A 23,311-nucleotide genomic window follows, 5' to 3' on the forward strand; every position below is an offset into this window, starting at 1 on the left:
TCCTTTCATATAATATATTGTTCTTTCATATAATATATTGTCCTTTCATTATAGTGTCCTTCATATAATATATTGTCCTTTCATATACAGTGGAACCTCTATAAACCGAACATGCATGGAACATGACTATTTGTTCGGTTTATAGAGGGTTCGGTTTGGAGAAGTTGATCGAAAAATGATCGGTCAAATTCCGGATATAATTGGTTGGACGATGTTTTATTAGAATGCACCCGATTACAAAACGGCACGTGCATACTTAGACAATTTGGATTGTCTGAATAATATGCATATTATGAAAGTTAATCAATGTATATATTGCACAATATATAAGAAAGGCAAATGACTATAACAATAGTTTTAAATAGTTTTAAACAGTATTTTCACATGTACAACTACACTTTACGATCGGCCTACATTTTGTTACATCCGGTGAAGCCTCGTCATGTAGATGGGGCCAATAGTCCGATACAGAATATTTTACACATCAAATAATATTAAAGGGTGTGAAGATGTTTTGTTTCAATATCAATTACAATTGATCAGATGATACTGGTCGTATTTCCGACATCGCTGTTGTCTAAAAAAAACATCACGGGCTTCTTTACGAAAACAACCCCTTTTGGGCCTCATTTAAATTAAATGCGAAACTCAGGCTTCTAGCTCTACTTGCATTGAGAAGATAAACGAAACGACGCGCTTCAATGAAGTGTGGCATTGTTTCATAATTGTCGTGTTGATTATACACTAGGCCTTCCGTCATAATGCCCCCTTGGGGTATATATTGGATACCTGTACAAATCACCTACGTAGGTCCCGAGACAATAAGGCTTCACACAATACCCGTCACAGTTGTTGTTTCACGGTTGACTGGCCTGACCTCGTGTCATAATCGCCCAGGTAAGGCCGGTTTTCAGAAGTAATTTTTGGTATATTTTAACAGGAACCGGACACAAAATCAGTCCGGTGTTCGGAATTCAGAGGGATCGGTATTTGGAAGTTTTTTAATACTATAATAAAGAAGGACCAATTCCGTACAATGACAATTCGTTCGGTATTCAGAGGTGTTCGGTTTTTAGAAGGTTCGGTTTTCGGAAGTTGCACTGTAATATGTTGTCCTTTCATACAATATATTGTCCTTTCATATCATATATTGTCCTTTCATACAATATATTGTCCTTTCATATCATATATTGTCCTTTCATACAATATATTGTCCTTTCATACAATATATTGTCCTTTCATATCATATATTGTCCTTTCATATAATATATTGTCCTTTCATATAATATATTGTCCTTTCATATAATATATTTTTCTTTCATGTAATATATTGTTCTTTCATATAATATATTGTCCTTTCATATCAAATATTGTCCTATCATATCAAATATTGTCCTATCATATAATATATTGTCCTATCATATCATATATTGTCCTATCATATAATATATTGTCGTATCATTATATTGTCCTATCATATAATATATTGTCCTTTCATATAATATATTGTCCTTTCATATAATATGTTGTCCTTTCATATCATATATTGTCCTTTCATACAATATATTGTCCTTTCATACAATATATTGTCCTATCATTATATTGTCCTATCATATCATATATTGTCCTATCATATAATATATTGTCCTTTCATATCATATATTGGTCTTTCATATAATACATTGGTCTTTTTATATAATATATTTGCCTTTCATATATATTGGCCTTTTATATATTTATTATCTACTATTTTGAAGTAAACTAGTAAAAAGTTACTCCACACAGGTACCTTCGTTTTTTCTAGTTCCTGCTGCCGGCAGTTAGCCTCAGCTACACATGCCTTATAGGTTGTCTCAGCTTCCGCAGCCTGTGAAGTGAAATGTTATAATTAAACAATACATGTATATAGTAATACAACAAAATAAAGTTATTAAACATTCTTATAACTGGAAATTCCTACAACGGTGATAATATATCCACACACACAAATTAGCATCTTATCCCCTATATCTTGTCAGTATTTCAGCAATATAATTCATTAAATATTCCACATTAAATAATTCCCTGTCGGAAAAATATCTGCCTTGATGAGCAACTCAAAAGGTAGAAGTAAACTTCATAAATCTACACCATAATAATAAGTGAAATGCCAGCATCTGGCCATCCCTGGACACAAACCTTGTGCATGGCCTCCTCCTCCAGCTTGCGTCTTTTGTCCACCTTATTCAGGGCACTTGTACCGGAGCTGCTCTGGGACAACATGTCAGCCTCCAGCTTGTTTGCCTGTTCACGTACCTTCTCATACTCTTGTTGCCGTGTCACATACAGTGACTGTGCCTTCCGTAGACTGTGAACTGCATCTTGCTGTCAGTTAAAGGGACAGTTAGGAGCAGTCCATGAAACCACTATCATAAATTAATTTATGCTTATCATGATTTTCCAAATCAATATTTCATTATTAGACAATTCAAAGCACACACAATCTTAAATGATATAATTTTGTTTTACCATTTTCCGAATAAAATAACAGAGTAATATGTTAAAACCATTTCTTTTCAAATTGTACATATTTATATGCGGAAACAGAAATTTTGGTGTATGAAAATGTGATACTATATATTGACAACCTAATCAATTATCTAAAGCTAGTTTATACACATCAACCATACCATTCTCTTCACTTCCTTGAGCCAGGAGTCTTTGATGTTTTTTCTTTCTTTGTCATGTTCTAACCGCCTGGCTGTTAATGGCTATGAATAGAAAACAGTATAGATTTTATCAGTATTTCCTTAACATGTGCAGTGACACAAATCTGTTGTTGTATTGACAAATATCTTTACAGAATTATTGCAATGGCCCACTCTACAAACAAGAAGAATAAAGTCAAGGATTTAACAATTCTACAAAATAACACAACCCACTGTGGCCATACACCCACCAATCGTCACACTCAAGACACACAACTCCTACTCCTACAACCAATCGTCAGACTCGAGACAAACAACTCATATTCCTACAACCAATCGTCAGACTCGAGACAAACAACTCATATTCCTACATATCTGCTACAAAAGATACTTACAAATACTCTTTTTTCCCGCACACAGTTACACAATGGAATTCCTTTGCCATATTAGTAGTATATTGTACTACACTTGAGGACATTTAGGCACACATTCCATACAGTCATTGAAACACTCACACATTAATAGACACTGTCACAAAAAACAAATTCTTATCTGTCCTTTATCTCACTGCATAACACATAAAAAACCCAAACTCTACTCTCACACACCCTTGCACACAAAACCCGCAGTCATAAACATTAGTTTCCTGTGATAGAAGCCATATGAACATAAAGAAGATTGTGGCTTTGCAGGATCAGAAAAGTACATGTAATATCCAGATTTTCAAATGATTTTCTCTGAGTAATCAGTGATACCTAATTAGTAGCATCATTTCTTATGATTATCACTATCTTACCTCCACAAACTTGGAAGCTTGTAACAACATCTGCGTAGCTTGACAAGTACTCGCGTAATCTTTGTCCTACAAACAGTAAACCACAGCTTTACTAAATACATTGAAAATAGAGAAGAATAAATTCACAGAATTTATATACATTTCTTACACCATACATTTAAATTTATAACTACAAAATCAAAAGAAACAATATTTGACGTTCAACATTCTATATTCAAGGGCACACAACCTTAATACCCAACAAACTGACACCATTATGTGAGTATTTCTGATGAGAAGATTTACATCTTACCTGCTGTAGAACTGTACAATAAACTGACTGCAGTGGTAAGAAAGCCTGCAATGTAATGAATCAAAAAGTGTTTCTTATCGTAATCACATAAATTATCAATTTTTATTGAAATTCTTCCCTCTGACGAAGGTAACATTTAAACAATTACTATTGTACTGTATTTCTCCACTGTTTGTACATGAATATAAAAGAAATACCATTCATTCTTTATAAATTCTGACAGCTCTGCCAGTCATCATATGTACTGTTAATGAAGATTTTGTTCCTAACAAAATACTCTGCATCTTTATATTTTTCTACAATTTTAAACTGAAATATAGAATACAAAGACAACGTTATTTTGATTGAGTGAGGTGGAATATCTACAAACCTCCTCTGTCAAAATTGGCTTCATTGTCTGAGCTAGGCGTCCAAGATTCTTGGAGTAGTCTGTCTCTACAAAACACAAGATATGTGAAAGCCATATAACAGAATTGGTATTAGCTATTACTTATTGAAATAGTTGAAAACATATTTAACAATGCAACCATTCTCTGTTTCCTCAAATCTTAGCATTCATTTCAGTGGGAGTTAATCCAGTTAATTCAGTTAAGTTATCCGAACTCTATTACCTTAATAATCAATATCTTTGAGTTGTAAATTATGCTATCAATAACAAGAATTTTTAGGGGTCTTGTTCACCTGTTAGGTAATAGTTTAATATATTAAAACAATAACAAACAAAATAATAGAAGTCATCTTGAATAATTGACCCAAAGAATATCCATATGGTCCAGGGAAGCTGAGTTAGAAAAAACTAAAATTTAGTCAAAATATTTCAGCCATTCTGAGCAAGTAATCATTTAAAACAGCAACTGATAACGAACGATTATTGCATACTACACATATTCATATCTATTAGACTGGTGGTTTGAAATTATACTTTTTTTTTATTGAAGACATATGCTAATCATACATGTGACATTACCTAGTTGAGCCTTGCGTTCTATATAGGAGGTGACATCCTTCATATACTTGGACCAGACCTTAGCTCGCTGTAGGGCTACATCCACACCTGCCTGCAGTTGGCATAGAACACTGTTAACACCCTCTGTAGTCAGTACCGCAACACCTTGGAACATGGCAAATAGAAATTCACATTAGGTAGTCAGTACCGCAACACCTTAGAACATGGCAAACCAAACAGAAATTCACATTAGGTAGTCAGTACCGCAACACCTTGGAACATGGCAAACCAAACAGAAATTCACATTAGGTAGTCAGTACCACAACACCTTGGAACATGGCAAATAGAAATTCACATTAGGTAGTCAGTACCACAACACCTTGGAACATGGCAAACAGAAATTCACATTAGGTAGTCAGTACCACAACACCTTGGAACATGGCGAACCAAACAGAAATTCACATTAGGTAGTCAGTACCACAACACCTTAGAACATGGCAAACCAAACAGAAATTCACATTAGGTAGTCAGTACCACAACACCTTGGAACATGGCAAATAGAAATTCACATTAGGTAGTCAGTACCACAACACCTTGGAACATGGCAAACCAAATAGAAATTCACATTAGGTAGTCAGTACCGCAACACCTTGGAACATGACAAACAGAAATTCACATTAGGACATATTTCTTAATCTCCAGATTTCAATTTTAGCTTTAAGCAATATATTTAGTTTTGAAAGATAGCAATTCATTATTGCTTAAGCATTAAACCGGACAATTCAAGTAAATAACTTAGCGAAACACAATTCATTTGTGGGGATTGTTTTGTAGCAGTGAACTATAATAGAATACAACCGACTCCTCAACATAGTGGTAGGTGATGAGTTTACGACACATTATTACCTTCACTGATGTCAATTCACTTATCAACTAATACTTACTATCCATATCTGTAGCATTTTTTCAGTGTAATCATTATTGCTTACCTATAGTGCTATAGTGTTCTCATTTATCTGTAGTTGTGTATATTATATTTCAGCATAGGTCTACAGGCTTACCTTTAGTACAACAACCTATTTATCTGTAGTAGTTTATGTTATATTTCAGCATAGGCCCATAGGTTTACCTTTAGTAAAACAACCTATTTATCTGTCGTCGTTTATGTTCTATTTCAGCATAGGCCCATAGCCTTACCTTTAGTACAACAACCTATTTATCTGTAGTCGTTTATGTTATATTTCAGCATAGGCCCATAGGCTTACCTTTAGTAAAACAACCTATTTATCTGTCGTAGATTATGTTATATTTCAGCATAGGCCCATAGCCTTACCTTTAGTACAACGACCTATTTATCTGTCGTCGTTTGTTATATTTCAGCATAGGTCCATAGCCTTACCTTTAGTAAAACAACCTATTTATCTGTCGTAGATTATGTTATATTTCAGCATAGGCCCATAGCCTTACCTTTAGTACAACAACCTATTTATCTGTAGTTGTGTATATTATATTTCAGCATAGGTCCATAGGCTTACCTTTAGTACAACGACCTATTTATCTGTCGATGTGTATATTATATTTCAGCATAGGCCCATAGGCTTACCTTTAGTACAACGACCTATTTATCTGTCGTTGTGTGTGTTATATTTCAGCATAGGCCCATAGGCTTACCTTTAGTACTATCGTCGGCCTCTGGCACTTCCTCACTTCTGTCCTGTGTGGAGGTTATGCCATCATAGGACTGAAAAGACATGTACAGCTATTCCTGGTGTTAACACAATATACATGGAATTTCCATCTGATTAAGTAAATACATAATTACATGGTGTAAGGTTTAGAATTACAACTTTTTCACTATAGTAAGATTAATGATGAATGATAAAAATTCCACTATTGTAGAACCTGTTTAAAGATCTGTTCAAAGTGGTGAGAATTTCTGGACTTAATGGGAGGCAAAGGCTGCCACTAACAACCATTAAATATGTCATGATTTAACCTAAATAACCAGTAGATTACAAAAATCTATTATTGCTTACCATGGCCTTGACTGTTTTCTCTTGGAAAGATGTATCTTGATCACCCATTAAGTACTCGGAGACACTGTTCCATAATATAACAATATTAGAGATTAAACACATGAATATCAGTATTGACTCTGGTCTGTGATAGTCTTTCAGTGAAAACTAACATATCTAATACTCTATGATGACACATGAAATGTGTGACAATATTGATGATATCACTTGACTGTGATATGGTTACACTGTACCAAGAGATACCTATTTCGAATTGTGACATTTTCAGAATGAATATACATGGGAATTGTTTTTCTCTTGTGAAAGATTAATTATCTTTTCTGTGCAAAAAATCAGGAATGTACCAGTAAAATGTGCAAGAAAATTAAGTCCATGGCCATAGGTTTTGGAGTTAAAGGTATGTATATCACAAGATGCTAGTCTTTTCCATGATTCTTATTTCAACATACTGATCGATACAATTACGTACAAACGGCACTACTAATACATATGGTTTTCATCAGAAGCACAACAAACTTGGCAAGATTTTCTCTTATACAAGAGATTCTAGATGGCTACCAATGTAGGGGTCTTGTTAGTTCTGTGTATATCAATCTTTTCTTGGTCACTATTGAAATACTATTGCTATTGTTTAACTATTGTGGTATACTATCGTGATGTTATTGTAATACTATATTGGAGACTAATTTACATGTTTAACTATTGTGGTATACTATTGTGTTATCATTGTAATAATATTGAAGACTTAATTTACTTGTCTAACTATTGTGGTATATTATTGTGATATTATTGTAATACTATATTGGAGACTTAATTTACCAGTTTAACTATTGTGGTATACTACTGTGATATTATTGTAATAATATTGAAGACTTAATTTCCAAAGCTAAAAGTCAAGAGAACATGATTTACTGTTGACAACTGGCAATTAGAACAGCTTCCCAACAAAGTTCAAAGTTCATCTTAATGAACCTTGTAATTAAGACAGAACATTCTCTGAGGGATCCTACTTCCCAAAGTTCCCCTGACAGGTAACCCTGATGTCTGTACAATTTGGTATACATACCTACTACTAAATACCAAAGCTAATTGATCTATTGCCTCAGAAAAATGTAATTCTGCAGATGAAGATGAAGTTCCAACATAGTCAAAACCTGAAAAAATAACAAAAAGACACATATAATCATATTTATCAAAAGTAGTGTTAAACGTGTTAAAATATCAACATGAATCCAATATACAGTGTACCTCTAACATCTAATGCATTAATAGATGATACATCTGACAATTATTATATACTGAAACACTCTCCTTAAAAAAGTAAATTTTACATAAGACTTTTAATCTTTGAAACAATTAAAAATTCTATGCTTGAATCAACCTGACTTTGCAAATAAAACCATTGACCATTACAAACAAGATAAAAAAAAAATGAAGAAAATTAAATGATCTTTATTATGAAGTGGAACCTAAGATATATACACACTTTTGACTTTGGAGATGAGAGCTCCTGATGCAGCAAATAGCTCTGTAGATTGAAGGACGGGATAGGTTTGTAAGATATTCTTCAAAGTGTATAGCACTTCACCAAGTTGCTCATGTGTTCTGTGTCGCAACTCGTCTCCAGATTCTGCAGCAAAATTATCTTATAAATTACAAACTGATATCTATAATTCATAACCAACATTTAATCACTTGAATATATTTAAACAAGATTTATTACCTAGCTACTTATAGCATGAATCTGGCACATTGGCTGTATGTGACCTTGACATTTAATAACACTAAACACCCCAGTACCAGGTAAGCTACAGATCAAATATCTTGTTTCTTAGCCTCAGGATTTCTACCTGTAGGAACAGGTAATTTTTAATACACTAGACCCCTGCTATCTTGAATATGGGTCAAGGTCAACAAGGATGGATAGTATTGCAACAGCAATACAAAGTCCCCTGCCTGACCCAGGAGTGCAACTATTTATTTTCCATTTTTTAAACTACGTGTTATACTGATCACGTATACAAAGTTTCGTTAAAATCGGAGTAGTACTTTAGGAGGAGTTGTCCGGACAAGTCTCAACCAATGAGAAGTTGGCGGCCATTTTGAAAATTGGTTTTTCGGAAAAAAAATGTAGGATGCACAACTACATGTGATACTGATCATGAATACCAAATTTCGTTAAAATCGGAGTAGTACTTTAGGAGGAGTTGTCCGGACAAGCCTCAACCAATGAGAAGCCGGCAGCCATTTTGAAAAATGAATTTTTGAAGAAAAAATATGTGGGATGCACAACTACATGTTATACTGATAATGTATACCAAGTTTCGTTAAAATCGGAGTAGTACTTGAGGAGGAGTTGTCCGGACAAGCCTCAACCAATGAGAAGCCGGCAGCCATTTTGAAAAATGAATTTTTGAAAAAAAAAAAATGTGGGATGCACAACTACATGTTATACTAATCATGTATACCAAGTTTCGTTAAAATCGGAGTTGAACTTTAGGAGGAGTAGTCCGGACAAGCCTCAACCAATGAGAAGCCGGCAGTCATTTAGAAAATTGGTTTTTGGAATGTGGGATGCACAACTACATGTTATACTGATCATGTATACCAAGTTTCATTAAAATCGGAGTAGTACTTTAGAAGGAGTTGTCCGGACAACTATTGCGTGACAGACAGACAGACGGACGGACAGACGGACGGACGGAGGGTAAACATATAGCTATAGTCCCCCCCGTTTTTCAAACGGCAGGGGACTAATTACCAAAGTAAAGGGTTCTTTAATTCAGTAACCGATAATTTTAATATAATCATATATATTTCATACAGAATAAGAAGTATTTTTAAGAATTTGGTATATTTTCCCTATTGAGCCCCACCCCTCAGACCCTTGGAGGGTCACACTCACTGTTAATACAAAATTGGTTCTCCTTCAACTGAGGATGCTTCAGACCAAATTCGGAGATAATCTTTTTATTTCAATTGTTAAGAAGGATTTTGAAGAACTGGTTAAATCTAACATATTGGGACCCACCCATTAGCTCCTGGGAGTCAATCAGGCCCAATATGTGCATACAATCAAATGCAAAATCATAGTCATACTGAAAATTCTGAATAAGTTTGTTTGCAATGGCCACTCAGGCCTCTGTGGGGTCAGGACTATATAATTCATAGTTTGATTGACTTTTGGCCATGGAAGTTTTCTGCATAATTTCATTGAAATTGTTCCAGTGGTTTCAGAGAAGTCAAGAATGTAGCTATAGATTGTTTTTGGACAGATGACACATGATGATGGACAAAAGGCAATTAAAATAACCAACTTAAGACTTGGTCTCAGGTGACCTAAAACGTTGATTGAAACTCGACCTCAACAAATAAGATTCCCAAGTTTTACCTGAACACTCCCTAATAATATAATTAAGCACTCCTCAAATAAGGATACCAAGGTATACCTGAACAACCTCCGAAGACTCCACAAATAACGATTTCTAGGTTTACCTGAACAATCTCCAAATACTCCCTTCAGTCTGGCCAGGCCGTCTGAGAATCTCTTGACATTTTGTGTGAGGTTGATGATGTCATCATGGTCAACAATGGCCCCATCAGATGAGGAGTCGTTGTGGATGCTACCAAGGGATGTACTTTTGTTAAGCTGCTGGGCAGGAGCACTGGCCTTCATTCCAGGTGAGGTTGTCTCACTCACCACACCCTGGGACTGGACACCCTACAACATATAAACAGGTGAACATGTCAGTAACATCTCACTCATCACACCCTGGGACTGGACACCCTACAACATAAACAGGTGAACATGTCAGTAACATCTCACTCATCACACCCTGGGACTGGACACCCTACAACATAAACAGGTGTCAGTAACATGTCACCCATCACACCCTGGGACTGGACACCCTACAACATATACAGGTGTCAGTAACATGTCACCCATCACACCCTGGGACTGGACATCCTACAACATACACAGGTGTCAGTAACATCTCACTCATCACACCCTGGGACTAGACACCCTACAACATATACAGGTGTCAGTAACATGTCACCCATCACACCCTGGGACTGGACATCCTACAACATACACAGGTGTCAGTAACATCTCACTCATCACACCCTGGGACTGGAACACCCTACAACATACACAGGTGTCAGTAACATGTCACCCATCACACCCTGGGTCTGGACACCCTACAACATAAACAGGTGTCAGTAACATCTCACCCATCACACCCTGGGACTGGACACCCTACAACATAAACAGGTGTCAGTAACATCTCACTCATCACACCCTGGGACTAGAACACCCTACAACATATACAGGTGTCAGTAACATCTCACTCATCACACCCTTGGACTGGACACCCTACAACATATACAGGTGTCAGTAACATCTCACCCATCACACCCTGGGACTTGACACCCTACAACATAAACAGGTGTCAGTAACATCTCACCCCTCACACCCTGGGACTGGACACCCTACAACATATACAGGTGTCAGTAACATCTCACCCCTCACACCCTGGGACTAGACACCCTACAACATACACAGGTGTCAGTAACATCTCACCCAACACACCCTGGGACTGGACACCCTACAACATACACAGGTGTCAGTAACATCTCACTCATCACACCCTGGGACTGGAACACCCTACAACATATACAGAAGGTGTCAGTAACATCTCACCCATCACACCCTGGGACTGGACACCCTACAACATATACAGGTGTCAGTAACATCTCACTCATCACACCCTGGGACTGGAACACCCTACAACATAAACAGGAGTCAGTAACATGTCACCCATCACACCCTGGAACTGGACATCCTACAACATAAACAGGTGTCAGTAACATCTCACCCCTCACACCCTGGGACTGAACACCCTACAACATATACAGGTGTCAGTAACATCTCACCCCTCACACCCTGGGACTAGAACACCCTACAACATAAACAGGTGTCAGTAACATCTCACCCATCACACCCTGGGACTGGACACCCTACAACATACACAGGTGTCAGTAACATGTCACCCATCACACCCTGGGTCTGGACACCCTACAACATAAACAGGTGTCAGTAACATGTCACCCATCACACCCTGGGACTAGACACCCTACAACATACACAGGTGTCAGTAACATGTCGCCCATCACACCCTGGGACTGGACACCCTACAACATACACAGGTGTCAGTAACATGTCACCCATCACACCCTGGGACTGGACACCCTACAACATATACAGGTGTCAGTAACATCTCACCCATCACACCCTGGGACTGGACACCCTACAACATAAACAGGTGTCAGTAACATCTCACTCATCACACCCTGGGACTGGACACCCTACAACATAAACAGGTGTCAGTAACATCTCACCCATCACACCCTGGGACTGGACACCCTACAACATAAACAGGTGTCAGTAACATCTCACCCATCACACCCTGGGACTGGAACACCCTACACATATACAGGTGTCAGTAACCTTCACCCCTCACAACCCTGGGACTAGAACACCCGTACAACATAAACAGGTTTGTTGTCAGTAACATCTCACCCATCACACCCTGGGACTAGACACGGCCTACAACCTCTACAAGGTGTCAGTTAACATGTCACCCATCACACCCTGGGTCTGGAACACCCTACAACATCAACGAGGTGTCAGTAACATGCTCAACCATCACACCCTGGGTCTAGACACCCTACAACATACACAGGTGTCAGTAACATGCTCGCCCATTAACACCCTGCGGACTGGACACCCTACAACAACAACGGTGTCAGTAACATCTCACCCATCACACCCTGGGACTGGACACCCTACAACATACACAGGTGTCAGTAACATGTCACCCATCACACCCTGGGTCTGGACACCCTACAACATACACAGGTGTCAGTAACATGTCACCCATCACACCCTGGGACTGGACACCCTACAACATATACAGGTGTCAGTAACATCTCACTCATCACACCCTGGGACTGGACACCCTACAACATATACAGGTGTCAGTAACATCTCACCCATTACACCCTGGGACTGGACACCCTACAACATATACAGGTGTCAGTAACATCTCACCCATCACACCCTGGGACTGGACACCCTACAATATACACAGAGGTCTATAAGCAATTCAAACCTGTAAAATGTAAAGATCTAAGTAGATACAGTCTCACATAATTGCAAGTGGTATACAACGTATTATATTGACATTGATTTATTTTGCTTGAGGGCCATGTGGAAGATTAGCTTAAACTAACTATGTAACTGTCAGAAAATGAAATAATATCATTATCATACACTTATAGATATTAATTTCATCAGCTGATTCCATCTTTGTATTAGCATTAAAGACACATTGATGACAATGTTTCAAATCCTTATTATGAACCTTTTTTAATGTAAAAATTAACAGTTAAAGAGAATAATCTTTTAAAACCTGAAAATATGCTAAAATATGAATGTACCTAAATAAACTAAACTAAACTGGTCCTGTGTTTTTTTTCTGTATTTGATATATTTCAGACAAGTATTTGAATAGATAACTGTTAGAATGAACTTTCCAATAGCATTTTATCAAACAATTCAAAGTTGCATATATAATAATAGATAATTTGAAGTACCTAGTGGTCATAATGACTAACTTCATCACTTGCCCATCACACATATATCATCATTAGTATAGTTTTACATATAACTCTTCAGAATCACATCCAAACTGTAAGTACATCTACTGCTATACTGTACTTGTGCACATACGATCTACATTTCTAAAAGTATACTTACCAGTTTATCAGGTTAAATCCTCCAAACTTTAAAACTGATACCCTAACCCCACTGTAAATGTCTAGCAGTATCAGTGATTATATCCAGTAACTTGCACTCCCCAAACTCCAGCATTTTGTATACAGATTAGTATCAAGATACTCTAGTAAGGTATCATATCGTTATCAAACTTGGTAATAGACATGTATGTTATATATACAGGCATAGCCGGTGTAATTAATTACTTTGTAGACATAAATAAATATTAGTTTCTGTATAGGCATGTAGTACATTGTAATATACAGGTATGTGTGTGAAAAATGGCACTTTGCCCCTTCTCCGATGTAATGTAAACATAGAGATACAGATGTTGGTGTTACCGCAGCCTAATACATTATAAACACAGACACTAAGAAATGAAGTTTTCTTGCACTGTTATGACTATACTAGGCTGTCGATGCCTTTAGTAAGTACTAGTGTATGAGTATCCATCCTAATAACCATACAAGTATCGTCTGGTTACAGCAGATATATAAGTATGGTAACAGCTGATAACTTATGAACCCTTCTTCATACAAGTTCTCTAGAGAGTGATTCACTCCATTGGCAATGAAAGTTTACATCAGCATGTACAGGCATTCTTGTGAATTCTAGGTGTGTTCATAACAGATGGCGAGATTTGCCTAAATCTTTGATGATTGTAGAGCTTTCTTTTCCCCATACGATAACATTGGCACACTTTACAGATTTATGAAAGCTCTATATACTTATGTGATTCAGGTTTCACTCTTAATGATAAAATATTCCAATTCTTCAAACTTAAAACCCAACACAAGCACTGCTTTACAAAATATAAGACACATACCTTGAAAACGAAATCGAACATGAAATCATCATCAATCTCCAATTCTTCTTTTAAAGTATCCATGCTACAAGTACCAACTATACGATTGAATAAAATTCCTCCAGCAGAATTTAGTTTAACAGATTTAGTGTAACACATACAGTTATTATCAGTACTGGGTACACAGCATGAGCCTCCAGTGTACCACCAGGACTGGCACAAGCTGTAAAGCCATGAAATATCACTATCTACACTATAAAGTTAGAAGGACAAGGGCAGCCCCACCTGTAAACAGGAAATCAATTTCAGGTAAACATTATTGTGATAGGACATTTGTAGGATGATCTGTCCTATATAGCCTCCAGCCAGCCCATAAACAACATCATAATGAGAGTTCTGTATTCATGACTATTTACAATCACACATCCTTTAAATTCTAGGTGGTAATAGGCCTAAGAAGATGAACCCTTCAACCATGTATCATCAATACAAGTTCAAGAGGATCATTATTCGGCCTAGATATACGGGACAAAACAAACTGTTAATTTGTGATTAGAAGATTAAAGTAATATGTACATGTATGACAAAAAATTCACCCATACCAAAAAGACAGTCTTCAAAGTTCAACAAGTGCAAATTAAGTTTTATTTGTTTGGAAGGCTATATATATAACATTATAGTCTCCAACTGCACTCATCATTATAAAGTTGTAATTCTACATAATTAATACTGAAATATCAGTTATACATGGATGCCTACATTCATATAGAAAGATATATTTGAATTTTCAGAATTATATACCTCATCAGCTTAAGCTTTGTGAACTTGAAATGACCGTATCTTATATTATATATTATCAATCTGTTTGGCAATATCTATAAATTAACCCTATCTCATTTTACACAGTTATAACACAAGATGTGAAATCATGGAATTGGTACTTGTAAATATCAGAATACCTTTTTATACATGAATGATGACAACTATTTCTCTACTAGGATGTAAACATCAACAAAGCATGTTATGTAGCTGCTACACTCTAACAAATCATCAACAACCCAAGTGATATGTGTCTCACCTAGACCCACTGCCCATGTATAACCTGCCATTGAAACCAATCAGAGTAATCAGCACTAATTGATCTTAATGCATTGACAGCACACTTCAAAGGCCCGCATCCATTAAGTGTTCGCCGTACAAATTGTGATGTAGTGGGGGTTAATGGAGATGCTACCACCTCAGCCTGATGTATACAGAACCGCCAGGCACACACATCATCTTGCATATTTGTGTGCATGCAATATGCACTAACAAGTGCTAGGTCAACTGGTTAGAGTGTTCCCGTTACTTACTATAAACCTCATCACATGTCCCATTTTCAGTGCTTTTTTCTTGCTACTCATACTGACAATTGCTAATTAAATGCATTTGGAGTCTCCAGATCCTAACACATCAAATTATCCATGTCCATGGCAATTAATTTACATAGTAATTATTTTTCACAAATAAGTACTTTTTGGGATTTACAAATGGTAAATAAATTAGTACATACAAAAATGTATATGATATAATCTATATGTACATTTTTGTATGGCAATGTGTGTAGTGAATGTTATAATGCTTATAACTGTGCCTACATAGAGCACTGCTACATTACAATTCATAATTGCTTTGCAATATCGTCCCCATCTAATAGGGGGCCGCGGTGGCCGAGTGGTTAAGGTGTACCGACACTTTAACACTAGCCCTCCACCACTGCGTTGCGAGTTCGAAACCTACGTGGGGCAGTTGCCAGGTACTGACCGTAGGCTGGTGGTTTTTCTCCGGGTACTCCGGCTTTCCTCCACCTCCAAAACCTGGCACGTCCTTAAATGACCCTGGCTGTTAATAGGACGTTAAACAAAAACAAACCAAATCCCCATCTAATACATGTACATATTTTATTTTAAAATATTTGGCCAATAAATTTTGGAAAATGTTGCAGTCTTTAGGAAAAGACATTGTCAATTGTAGCTATATTGAATTTCAAATCCTTACCAAATGCTGCTGGTTAGGAAAGGAAGCACTCTGACTGACCCAAGAGCACTAATCTTATTGTGATAAAATCTCTTTTCTTTATAGTTAGAGTGACCTCTACCTCTCCGACTTGGAAAGTTTTACTTTTAACAAGCAAATCCAGTTATGAATCACTCCATAAAGTCTAACTTTGATAAGTTCAAGCTAAAGGAACTTAAGTTATTGCCCAAAAACCTGTGGCAACACATGTACAAGTTACAACAAACATGTTGCTGAGATAGTGATTGGAATCATCCCTATATGTTGTTGCCTTTCGAGATGACACTGTATTACTATACTTTTGTGGGTACATAAATGGTTCATGGGTATACACTGTATATACACAACTTGTGTCAATGCTTTTTGTTCTGAAAATTTCACTCAAATAGGAAATCTCAACTATATATACAAAGCATAATATCATATAATATATACAATTGTATATACATGTATATGTTATCTCTGTACAATTTGCAGCCAGATATGTATATACATGTTGTGATACAGTACTCATATCAGCTAATTAATAGTCAATATGATCATGTCAGGGTATATGTAGATTATTTTACAGGAGTAAACTCCAAATTTTGGGAATTTAGCTTAAATATGAAATAATTTTATTTGGGAATGGGTCCCATTAACGACCCCAAAAAGCCCTCAGAAAAAGCCCTGACCTATATCCTGACCCATATAAGCTACACATTATTTATAAATATATACCCTCCCGGTATCTTTCAAGAATAGTGATATACTGTACTTCAACAATCAAAATCTAAGATGGCTGTCTGTTGACCATTTTGTTTGGGCTGAACTAGCGTAGGACCAAGGGGAACATTCACCTTATAATTAATTAAGTTTGAGAAATATCCTTCCAGTATATACGTACATCTCAAGAAATAGAAATAACAAACTTGAACAGTCAAATTCAGAAATGGCCATCTATTTACTTTAAAAAGGCTGTGGTTGCATTAAGTTGTGATGAACGGTGAAGAATTACATTTTTAAACCTCACTGGAATTGGCATACTATGATTACGTTTAATTCTTAAATCAATTAATCCATGATGTCCGTCATGTTTCTTGATAAACCACATCACGATTCCCAATATACAAGATTGTTGTGAATTGCTCTCCCAGTTTAGTTTGGTTCCTAATTTTTTAAACTGTACTCAATTTACTACTTTTTTTCTCTCTCCATGTGATAATCTATCTGAATCATTGTCTCAGAAATTTAAGTTGTTCCCGATGAATTGGCCTACCTTATCTGTTCCGGTGATTTGTTAAATCACATGTTCATGTTATATACTTTGTGCAAGCATTATTTTTTTCACTTTTGACTGATTTAAAACATGTAACCTCTTTATTGCTATCAGAATCTAGGTTGCGGAAACAAGCTAACGTTAGGTTTCGCCTCATAATCACTTCAACCAATTCAACCAGCACCACCATTTTTGTGTGGCCTATTTCTTGGAAATGACAAACCAATCAGAAGTATTCTACTTTCATTTTAAGTATCGAATGTAAAAATCAATCGGAGATTTCATTTATCGATTCCAATCAAAAAATTTGAGACTAAAAACAGTATTTGACTGCCAAGGGCCTTTTTTATCAACCCAAGAGCTCTAAGTTACTAACTAGAGCGAATATGAGTTATCTCCCCTTGCACAAACCAGGAACTAGTTCAGAGTACTCAGGGATAAAACAGGTCATTGTGTACGACTAAGCTGTTTTTCTATAATCTATTTAAATTCAACAAATGTCTTCAAACATATAAAAGCGTGAACCATATTACTTAATCACAAACAAATACTTCACGGAATGAGACAAGATTGTCTAGTGTGTGTTGTTAGCATTTTTCGGGAACAATTATTTCCGGTCCCATCCTGATCTCATTGGGATTTACGGTCCCATCCTGATCTCATTGGGATTTACGGTCCCATCCTGATCTCATTGGGATTTACTGTCCCATCCTGATCACATTGGGATTTACTGTCCCATCCTGATCTCATTGGTATTTACTGTCCCATCCTGATCTCATTGGGATTTACGGTCCCATCCTGATCTCATTGGGATTTTCGGTCCCATCCTGATCTCATTGGGATTTACGGTCCCATCCTGGCATGATCTCATTGGGATTTACGGTCCCATCCTGGCATGATCTCATTGGAATTTACGGTCCCATCCTGATCTCATTGGGATTTACTGTCCCATCCTTATCTCATTAGGATTTACTGTCCCATTCTGATCTCATTGGGATTTACGGTCCCATCCTGATCTCATTGGGATTTACTGTCCCATCCTGATCTCATTAGGATTTACTGTCCCATCCTGATCTCATTGGGATTTACTGTCCCATCCTGATCTCATTGGGATTTACGGTCCCATCCTGATCTCATTGGGATTTACTGTCCCATCCTGATCTCATTGGGATTTACTGTCCCATCCTGATCTCATTGGGATTTACGGTCCCATCCTGATCTCATTGGGATTTACGGTCCCATCCTGATCTCATTGGGATTTACGGTCCCATCCTGATCTCATTAAAATATATCATTGAAACAAGCTTATTTTGATTTAAATCTCACTGAACCAACAAGTGATATAGTTTTATTTTGTATTTAAGAATAACCTCCCTGTATATGCTGAGTGAGTGTTTTTGTTGAAGGTGGTGTTTTTTCAGGAGGTTTTGATATGTTTTTGTCTCCTTGTGATAGTAGGGAGCTTAAACTGTAATTACTTCACTGTACTATACTGCCACCCATCAGGACACCACACCCTGTCATATTACACTGTACTATACTGCCAAAGACACCCATCAGGACACCACACCCTGTCATATTATACTGTGACAATGCCAAGGGATTAACAAGTTGTTACTCTCACAAAATGCTGAACATTAAGTAGAGAGTAAGAACTACCATTTTAAAGACTATACATGTCTCAGTAAAGGAACATGACCCATGGACCTCACAGGGGCAAACACTCAACTGAAGGGCCAAAAATGAACCAGCGTCAAACAAAAAGTTGCTAGAAAGAAGAGAACAGATTTGATTCCAAATTAGTCATAAGTTTTAAATCAAGCAACATGGGCGACAGATACAATTAAGAGATCTTCCATCAAAAAATTATGATGGGTGTAAAAACCCCTACAAAGTTCCATAATACTCTAGGGCTGTCAACATGCACACAGTTTTTAATTATATATAGTATATAGGTCTATATAATTATAAGTGCATAGTAAAAATGAAATGAAGGCATTGCCTATGAGCATGATACATTGTGAATTGGGCCTAGATAAATGAAATGGTGTCACAGAAAATACTATTTTTAGATTAGGTCCCTATTTAGTCAGAATATGTTGATGATCTTCCTATAGCTATATAAACATATATACACAAATATTTGTAATCACTAAAAGGTAGCTCTAAAAATACACTATTAACATCAGAACTCTTTGAATTGTTTCTTAATGTTGAGTAACCAGTGACGATATTTATTTGATAGAAGTAAAGTGGAACTTGACTCGGCTCAACGTGAGTGACCAGGCAGCTCAAATGGTAATTTGAGTATCCCTCTAGAGGTTGGAGGTCCGAGCTTTGAGTCCCAGTCTGGTTGTTGTATTTTTACTCTCTTATTACTTTTGCTGCCCAACTAAATATCCACAGAAGGTGGTGTGTAGGATCTTGAGCGTCTTTGGGGTCAAAGCCTTCATTGAAGGAGGGAGGAATGCTGGGGAACTGGACTGGACTTTCATGTTGAATATGTGAATATATCGAATATGTAACAAAAGGGAAGAAAGAGATGGCTTGTATAGTGATAAATTAAGTTTTAATCACTCAGCAGACATGCTAGATCACTGACTGGGAACTAAATGAGTGATCTTTAATTATTGTACAGCTGATCAGTAGAACTGGGTTGATTCTATCGCATGCTGGCTAGATGTGACTGTTGTTAAAAGGGTAAAAAAAATAAATCAAAAGTAGCATGATTTTGTCATTATGAAGTCCAAAATATCAGGTCCTCTAAGGTATAAAATGCAATCCAACCATTATCTTCAGTGCAAAAGCAAAAATATTTCATGGATAGAATTATAGATTTAAAACTAAATCCTGCTTACGCTAAGTGGCCAGTGCGAATGGACAATAGGCTGTACATATACCAGACTCATTTTGACTGACACGTGTCTGGTCAGGGCATCCAGCTGACCTTGACTTTTGCAATTTCAGAAGTCAAATCACTATTTCTGAGAAATCTGAATGATCAAACCATATGTCAAATAGACATGTCCCTTCAAACCCAAGGGTCAGATCTCAATTTGGGGAGTCAAAAACATACTCTCAAGGGTCTACTGGATGCCCTGCTGGTGTAATGTCAGAGCGTACTGTATATATGAAAACGTAGGATTCTCCGACACGTTTGGTGACAAGACTTTGGTGCAGAGAAAAACAAATCTGGCATGATTGGATTATTTGTTTATCTAAAAGAACTCATTTAGTCCCATACTGGTGTTATATTCCATCTAATGTATAGCCCCTCATTTCCCATTGTTCAAATTTTAGTAGGGTTGATCATGATGCCATTTTGAAAAATATGTTGGATGCATCAGTACAAGATGGATCCCGGAGTGAAAAGAAAGAAAATACAACATTTATTTCTGAGTAGTCTACCTATTATAATGTGTAAAAAAATGTTACATTAGATATAAAAGGTTTTATTTATCGGAAATGATATGTTTATTTTTGTAGATTTGGGTGGTCAGTTGCACTACTAGTACTGTCACTTACAAAATGGTGGGTCCCACAGCGTAAAAATGTGTACAGGGTAGGTAGTTACTGGTTTACTCTGCTCATTACTATGTTTCATCTCACTGACTTAAGTCATACTCTGTGTTGCTGGTGTGAGGGGTAACCTTGTATTACGACAAGTCCATTCTAAAATAAGTCTTAACATACTTTTTGAAGATGGTTCCTGGTCCTAATAGTTCCTTATATCCTGTATCTAATGGTTATTATGTCACTTACGATATCATGGTAACATGAAAATGACAGTAATGGGGTGTTCTGTTCAATTAGTACATTTATATTTTTTATGTCTGTCTAAACTCTCCAAATAAATATTTCCTATAAGTGTGGACTATTCCCAACCTCTAGCCCCGCTTTTTTTTAGTGTCCCTGTTCTTGACCACAGGGGGATTTTTCATGGAAGACAGGTCTCACTCAGAACACCCATCTGAATGTTAGAGGTTATTGGTTATTGGTTAGAATTGTGCAAGTGCATTGACTCAAATTCTAATTCTTTGGTATTAATTCTTCAAATCTTATCATTCTAGATCTGAAGCTTTTACAATGATATGTCCTTGTATTTCTGTTTTACATTCTGCAACATTCACCTATTGAGTTGTTGTTCATGATCACCTTCTGGTGTTTTATACACTTTCGGGTCAAAAGTTTACTTTAACTATAATTTCTTTGTATTTTCAAATTTTAACAATCACCGGCCTTGACTCCATTCACGGTTGCACATGAATTGTATTCTATTGATGTTATATGGTGTCCTGATAAAGAAATATTGAAAAAAATACTGATGCACAATACTCTGTATGTTAGAATTAGCAATAAAATTAAATTACCCATGGCACTGTCATCATTGATTCATTCACTTACCAATGCAAAATATCAACAAAAATGATGTTGAAAAATTCATGTAGATAACTTTTTAATTTCAGCAACAGAAATAAATGGATTTTTTTTAAATGAACTTAAAAACCAATATCTTTCAGCATACAAACTTCTGTTAAAATCAACAAACTTAGCACAGTAAATAGCATTTTACAATCATTTAATAATTTTAATTACAATATTGTTGACATGAAGAGAGTGGATAGAGTGCATCTATATGGTCATTGATTATGATCAGGTTATAATAGTCGTCCTTATTGGCCAATCTAGCAGTCAATTAAAATGTATAGAAGTACTAAAATGAGGTGGTGGAACACCGATACAGTTCTTTAATACATGGTCAGACAACTGGTGCATTTTCCCTAGATTATGGATATGTTGATGTTCGGATTCATATGGATATACCCTGAATACGACACTTTCGATATACCAAATAGCACATCGCAAGGCAAGGGCTTTGTTACATACTGTTAATCAAGCATTGCAGCATAAAAAATCCAAAACTATATCATCACTATAATCACATATCGTACCTGCTCTTTTTCGTCCGTTTCTCCCAGTTTTTTCTTCAATTTCCCTGCAATGTTTATACCAATTTTGCGTCCCTTTGAGTACATCTCGCACTTTTGGGCGATCCAAGATATCAATATTCATCGATTTTCCTCATATCGACCCTATGGCATGTTGCAGATTTGCAAAAAGTAACTTAAAAACATACATGCACTAATCAAAACAACTTCTCGTTAGTTTAGAAAGTTTTCGACAGTTCGGCCATGACAGTTCCACCGGATACTGCCCAAGTCACGTGACATTTTTTTCTCCACTTACTCTGTCTATAGTCTGTTTCTAAAATGTAGACCGCCCAGTCGCATTCCTGACATAGTTTCATTTAATTTTGTCATTTTGATGAATTGCTTTTATAACCACATTTGAGTGAAAAAGTTTATATATAAAGACATTCTAACAAATGTATCATTAATGAAAATATATGATTGTCAATGCTTGGAACAATATAAGTCCATAGTATATATTAGGATACTTGTTATTAGAAACAAACTATTTTTCATAATATACAGTAGGCCTAGAGCTAAAATATGGTAGCCTATTGTTTGCCATATACTATGCAGATGGTCAGCAACTATATCAACTTCCAGATTATGTTTTATGTTCACTGTAATG

At 36.4% G+C, this 23,311-nt stretch overlaps 1 protein-coding gene across 13 annotated transcripts in view; it reads right to left on the reverse strand.

Moving 5' to 3' along the window:
• LOC117324986 (rho GTPase-activating protein 45-like) overlaps positions 1–22,911 on the reverse strand; it is a 65,307-nt gene extending 42,396 nt beyond the window's left edge. For all 13 annotated transcript variants that reach the window (XM_033880850.1, XM_033880849.1, XM_033880847.1 and 10 more), the window contains exons 1-13: positions 22,666–22,911; positions 10,253–10,478; positions 8,244–8,387; positions 7,824–7,911; positions 6,758–6,821; positions 6,393–6,462; positions 4,743–4,886; positions 4,146–4,210; positions 3,776–3,820; positions 3,484–3,549; positions 2,670–2,750; positions 2,179–2,364; positions 1,790–1,867 (exon numbers count right to left, since the gene is read on the reverse strand). In XM_033880850.1, coding sequence (XP_033736741.1) covers positions 1,790–1,867; positions 2,179–2,364; positions 2,670–2,750; positions 3,484–3,549; positions 3,776–3,820; positions 4,146–4,210; positions 4,743–4,886; positions 6,393–6,462; positions 6,758–6,821; positions 7,824–7,911; positions 8,244–8,387; positions 10,253–10,478; positions 22,666–22,749 — 1,341 coding nt within the window. In that variant the 5' untranslated portion in view covers positions 22,750–22,911. The remainder of the gene's footprint in view (positions 1–1,789; positions 1,868–2,178; positions 2,365–2,669; positions 2,751–3,483; positions 3,550–3,775; positions 3,821–4,145; positions 4,211–4,742; positions 4,887–6,392; positions 6,463–6,757; positions 6,822–7,823; positions 7,912–8,243; positions 8,388–10,252; positions 10,479–22,665) is intronic.
• Positions 22,912–23,311: the final 400 nt, after the last annotated feature.

Source organism: Pecten maximus, chromosome 4, assembly GCF_902652985.1.
Source record: "Pecten maximus chromosome 4, xPecMax1.1, whole genome shotgun sequence".
NCBI classification, from domain to species: Eukaryota; Metazoa; Mollusca; class Bivalvia; order Pectinida; family Pectinidae; genus Pecten; species Pecten maximus.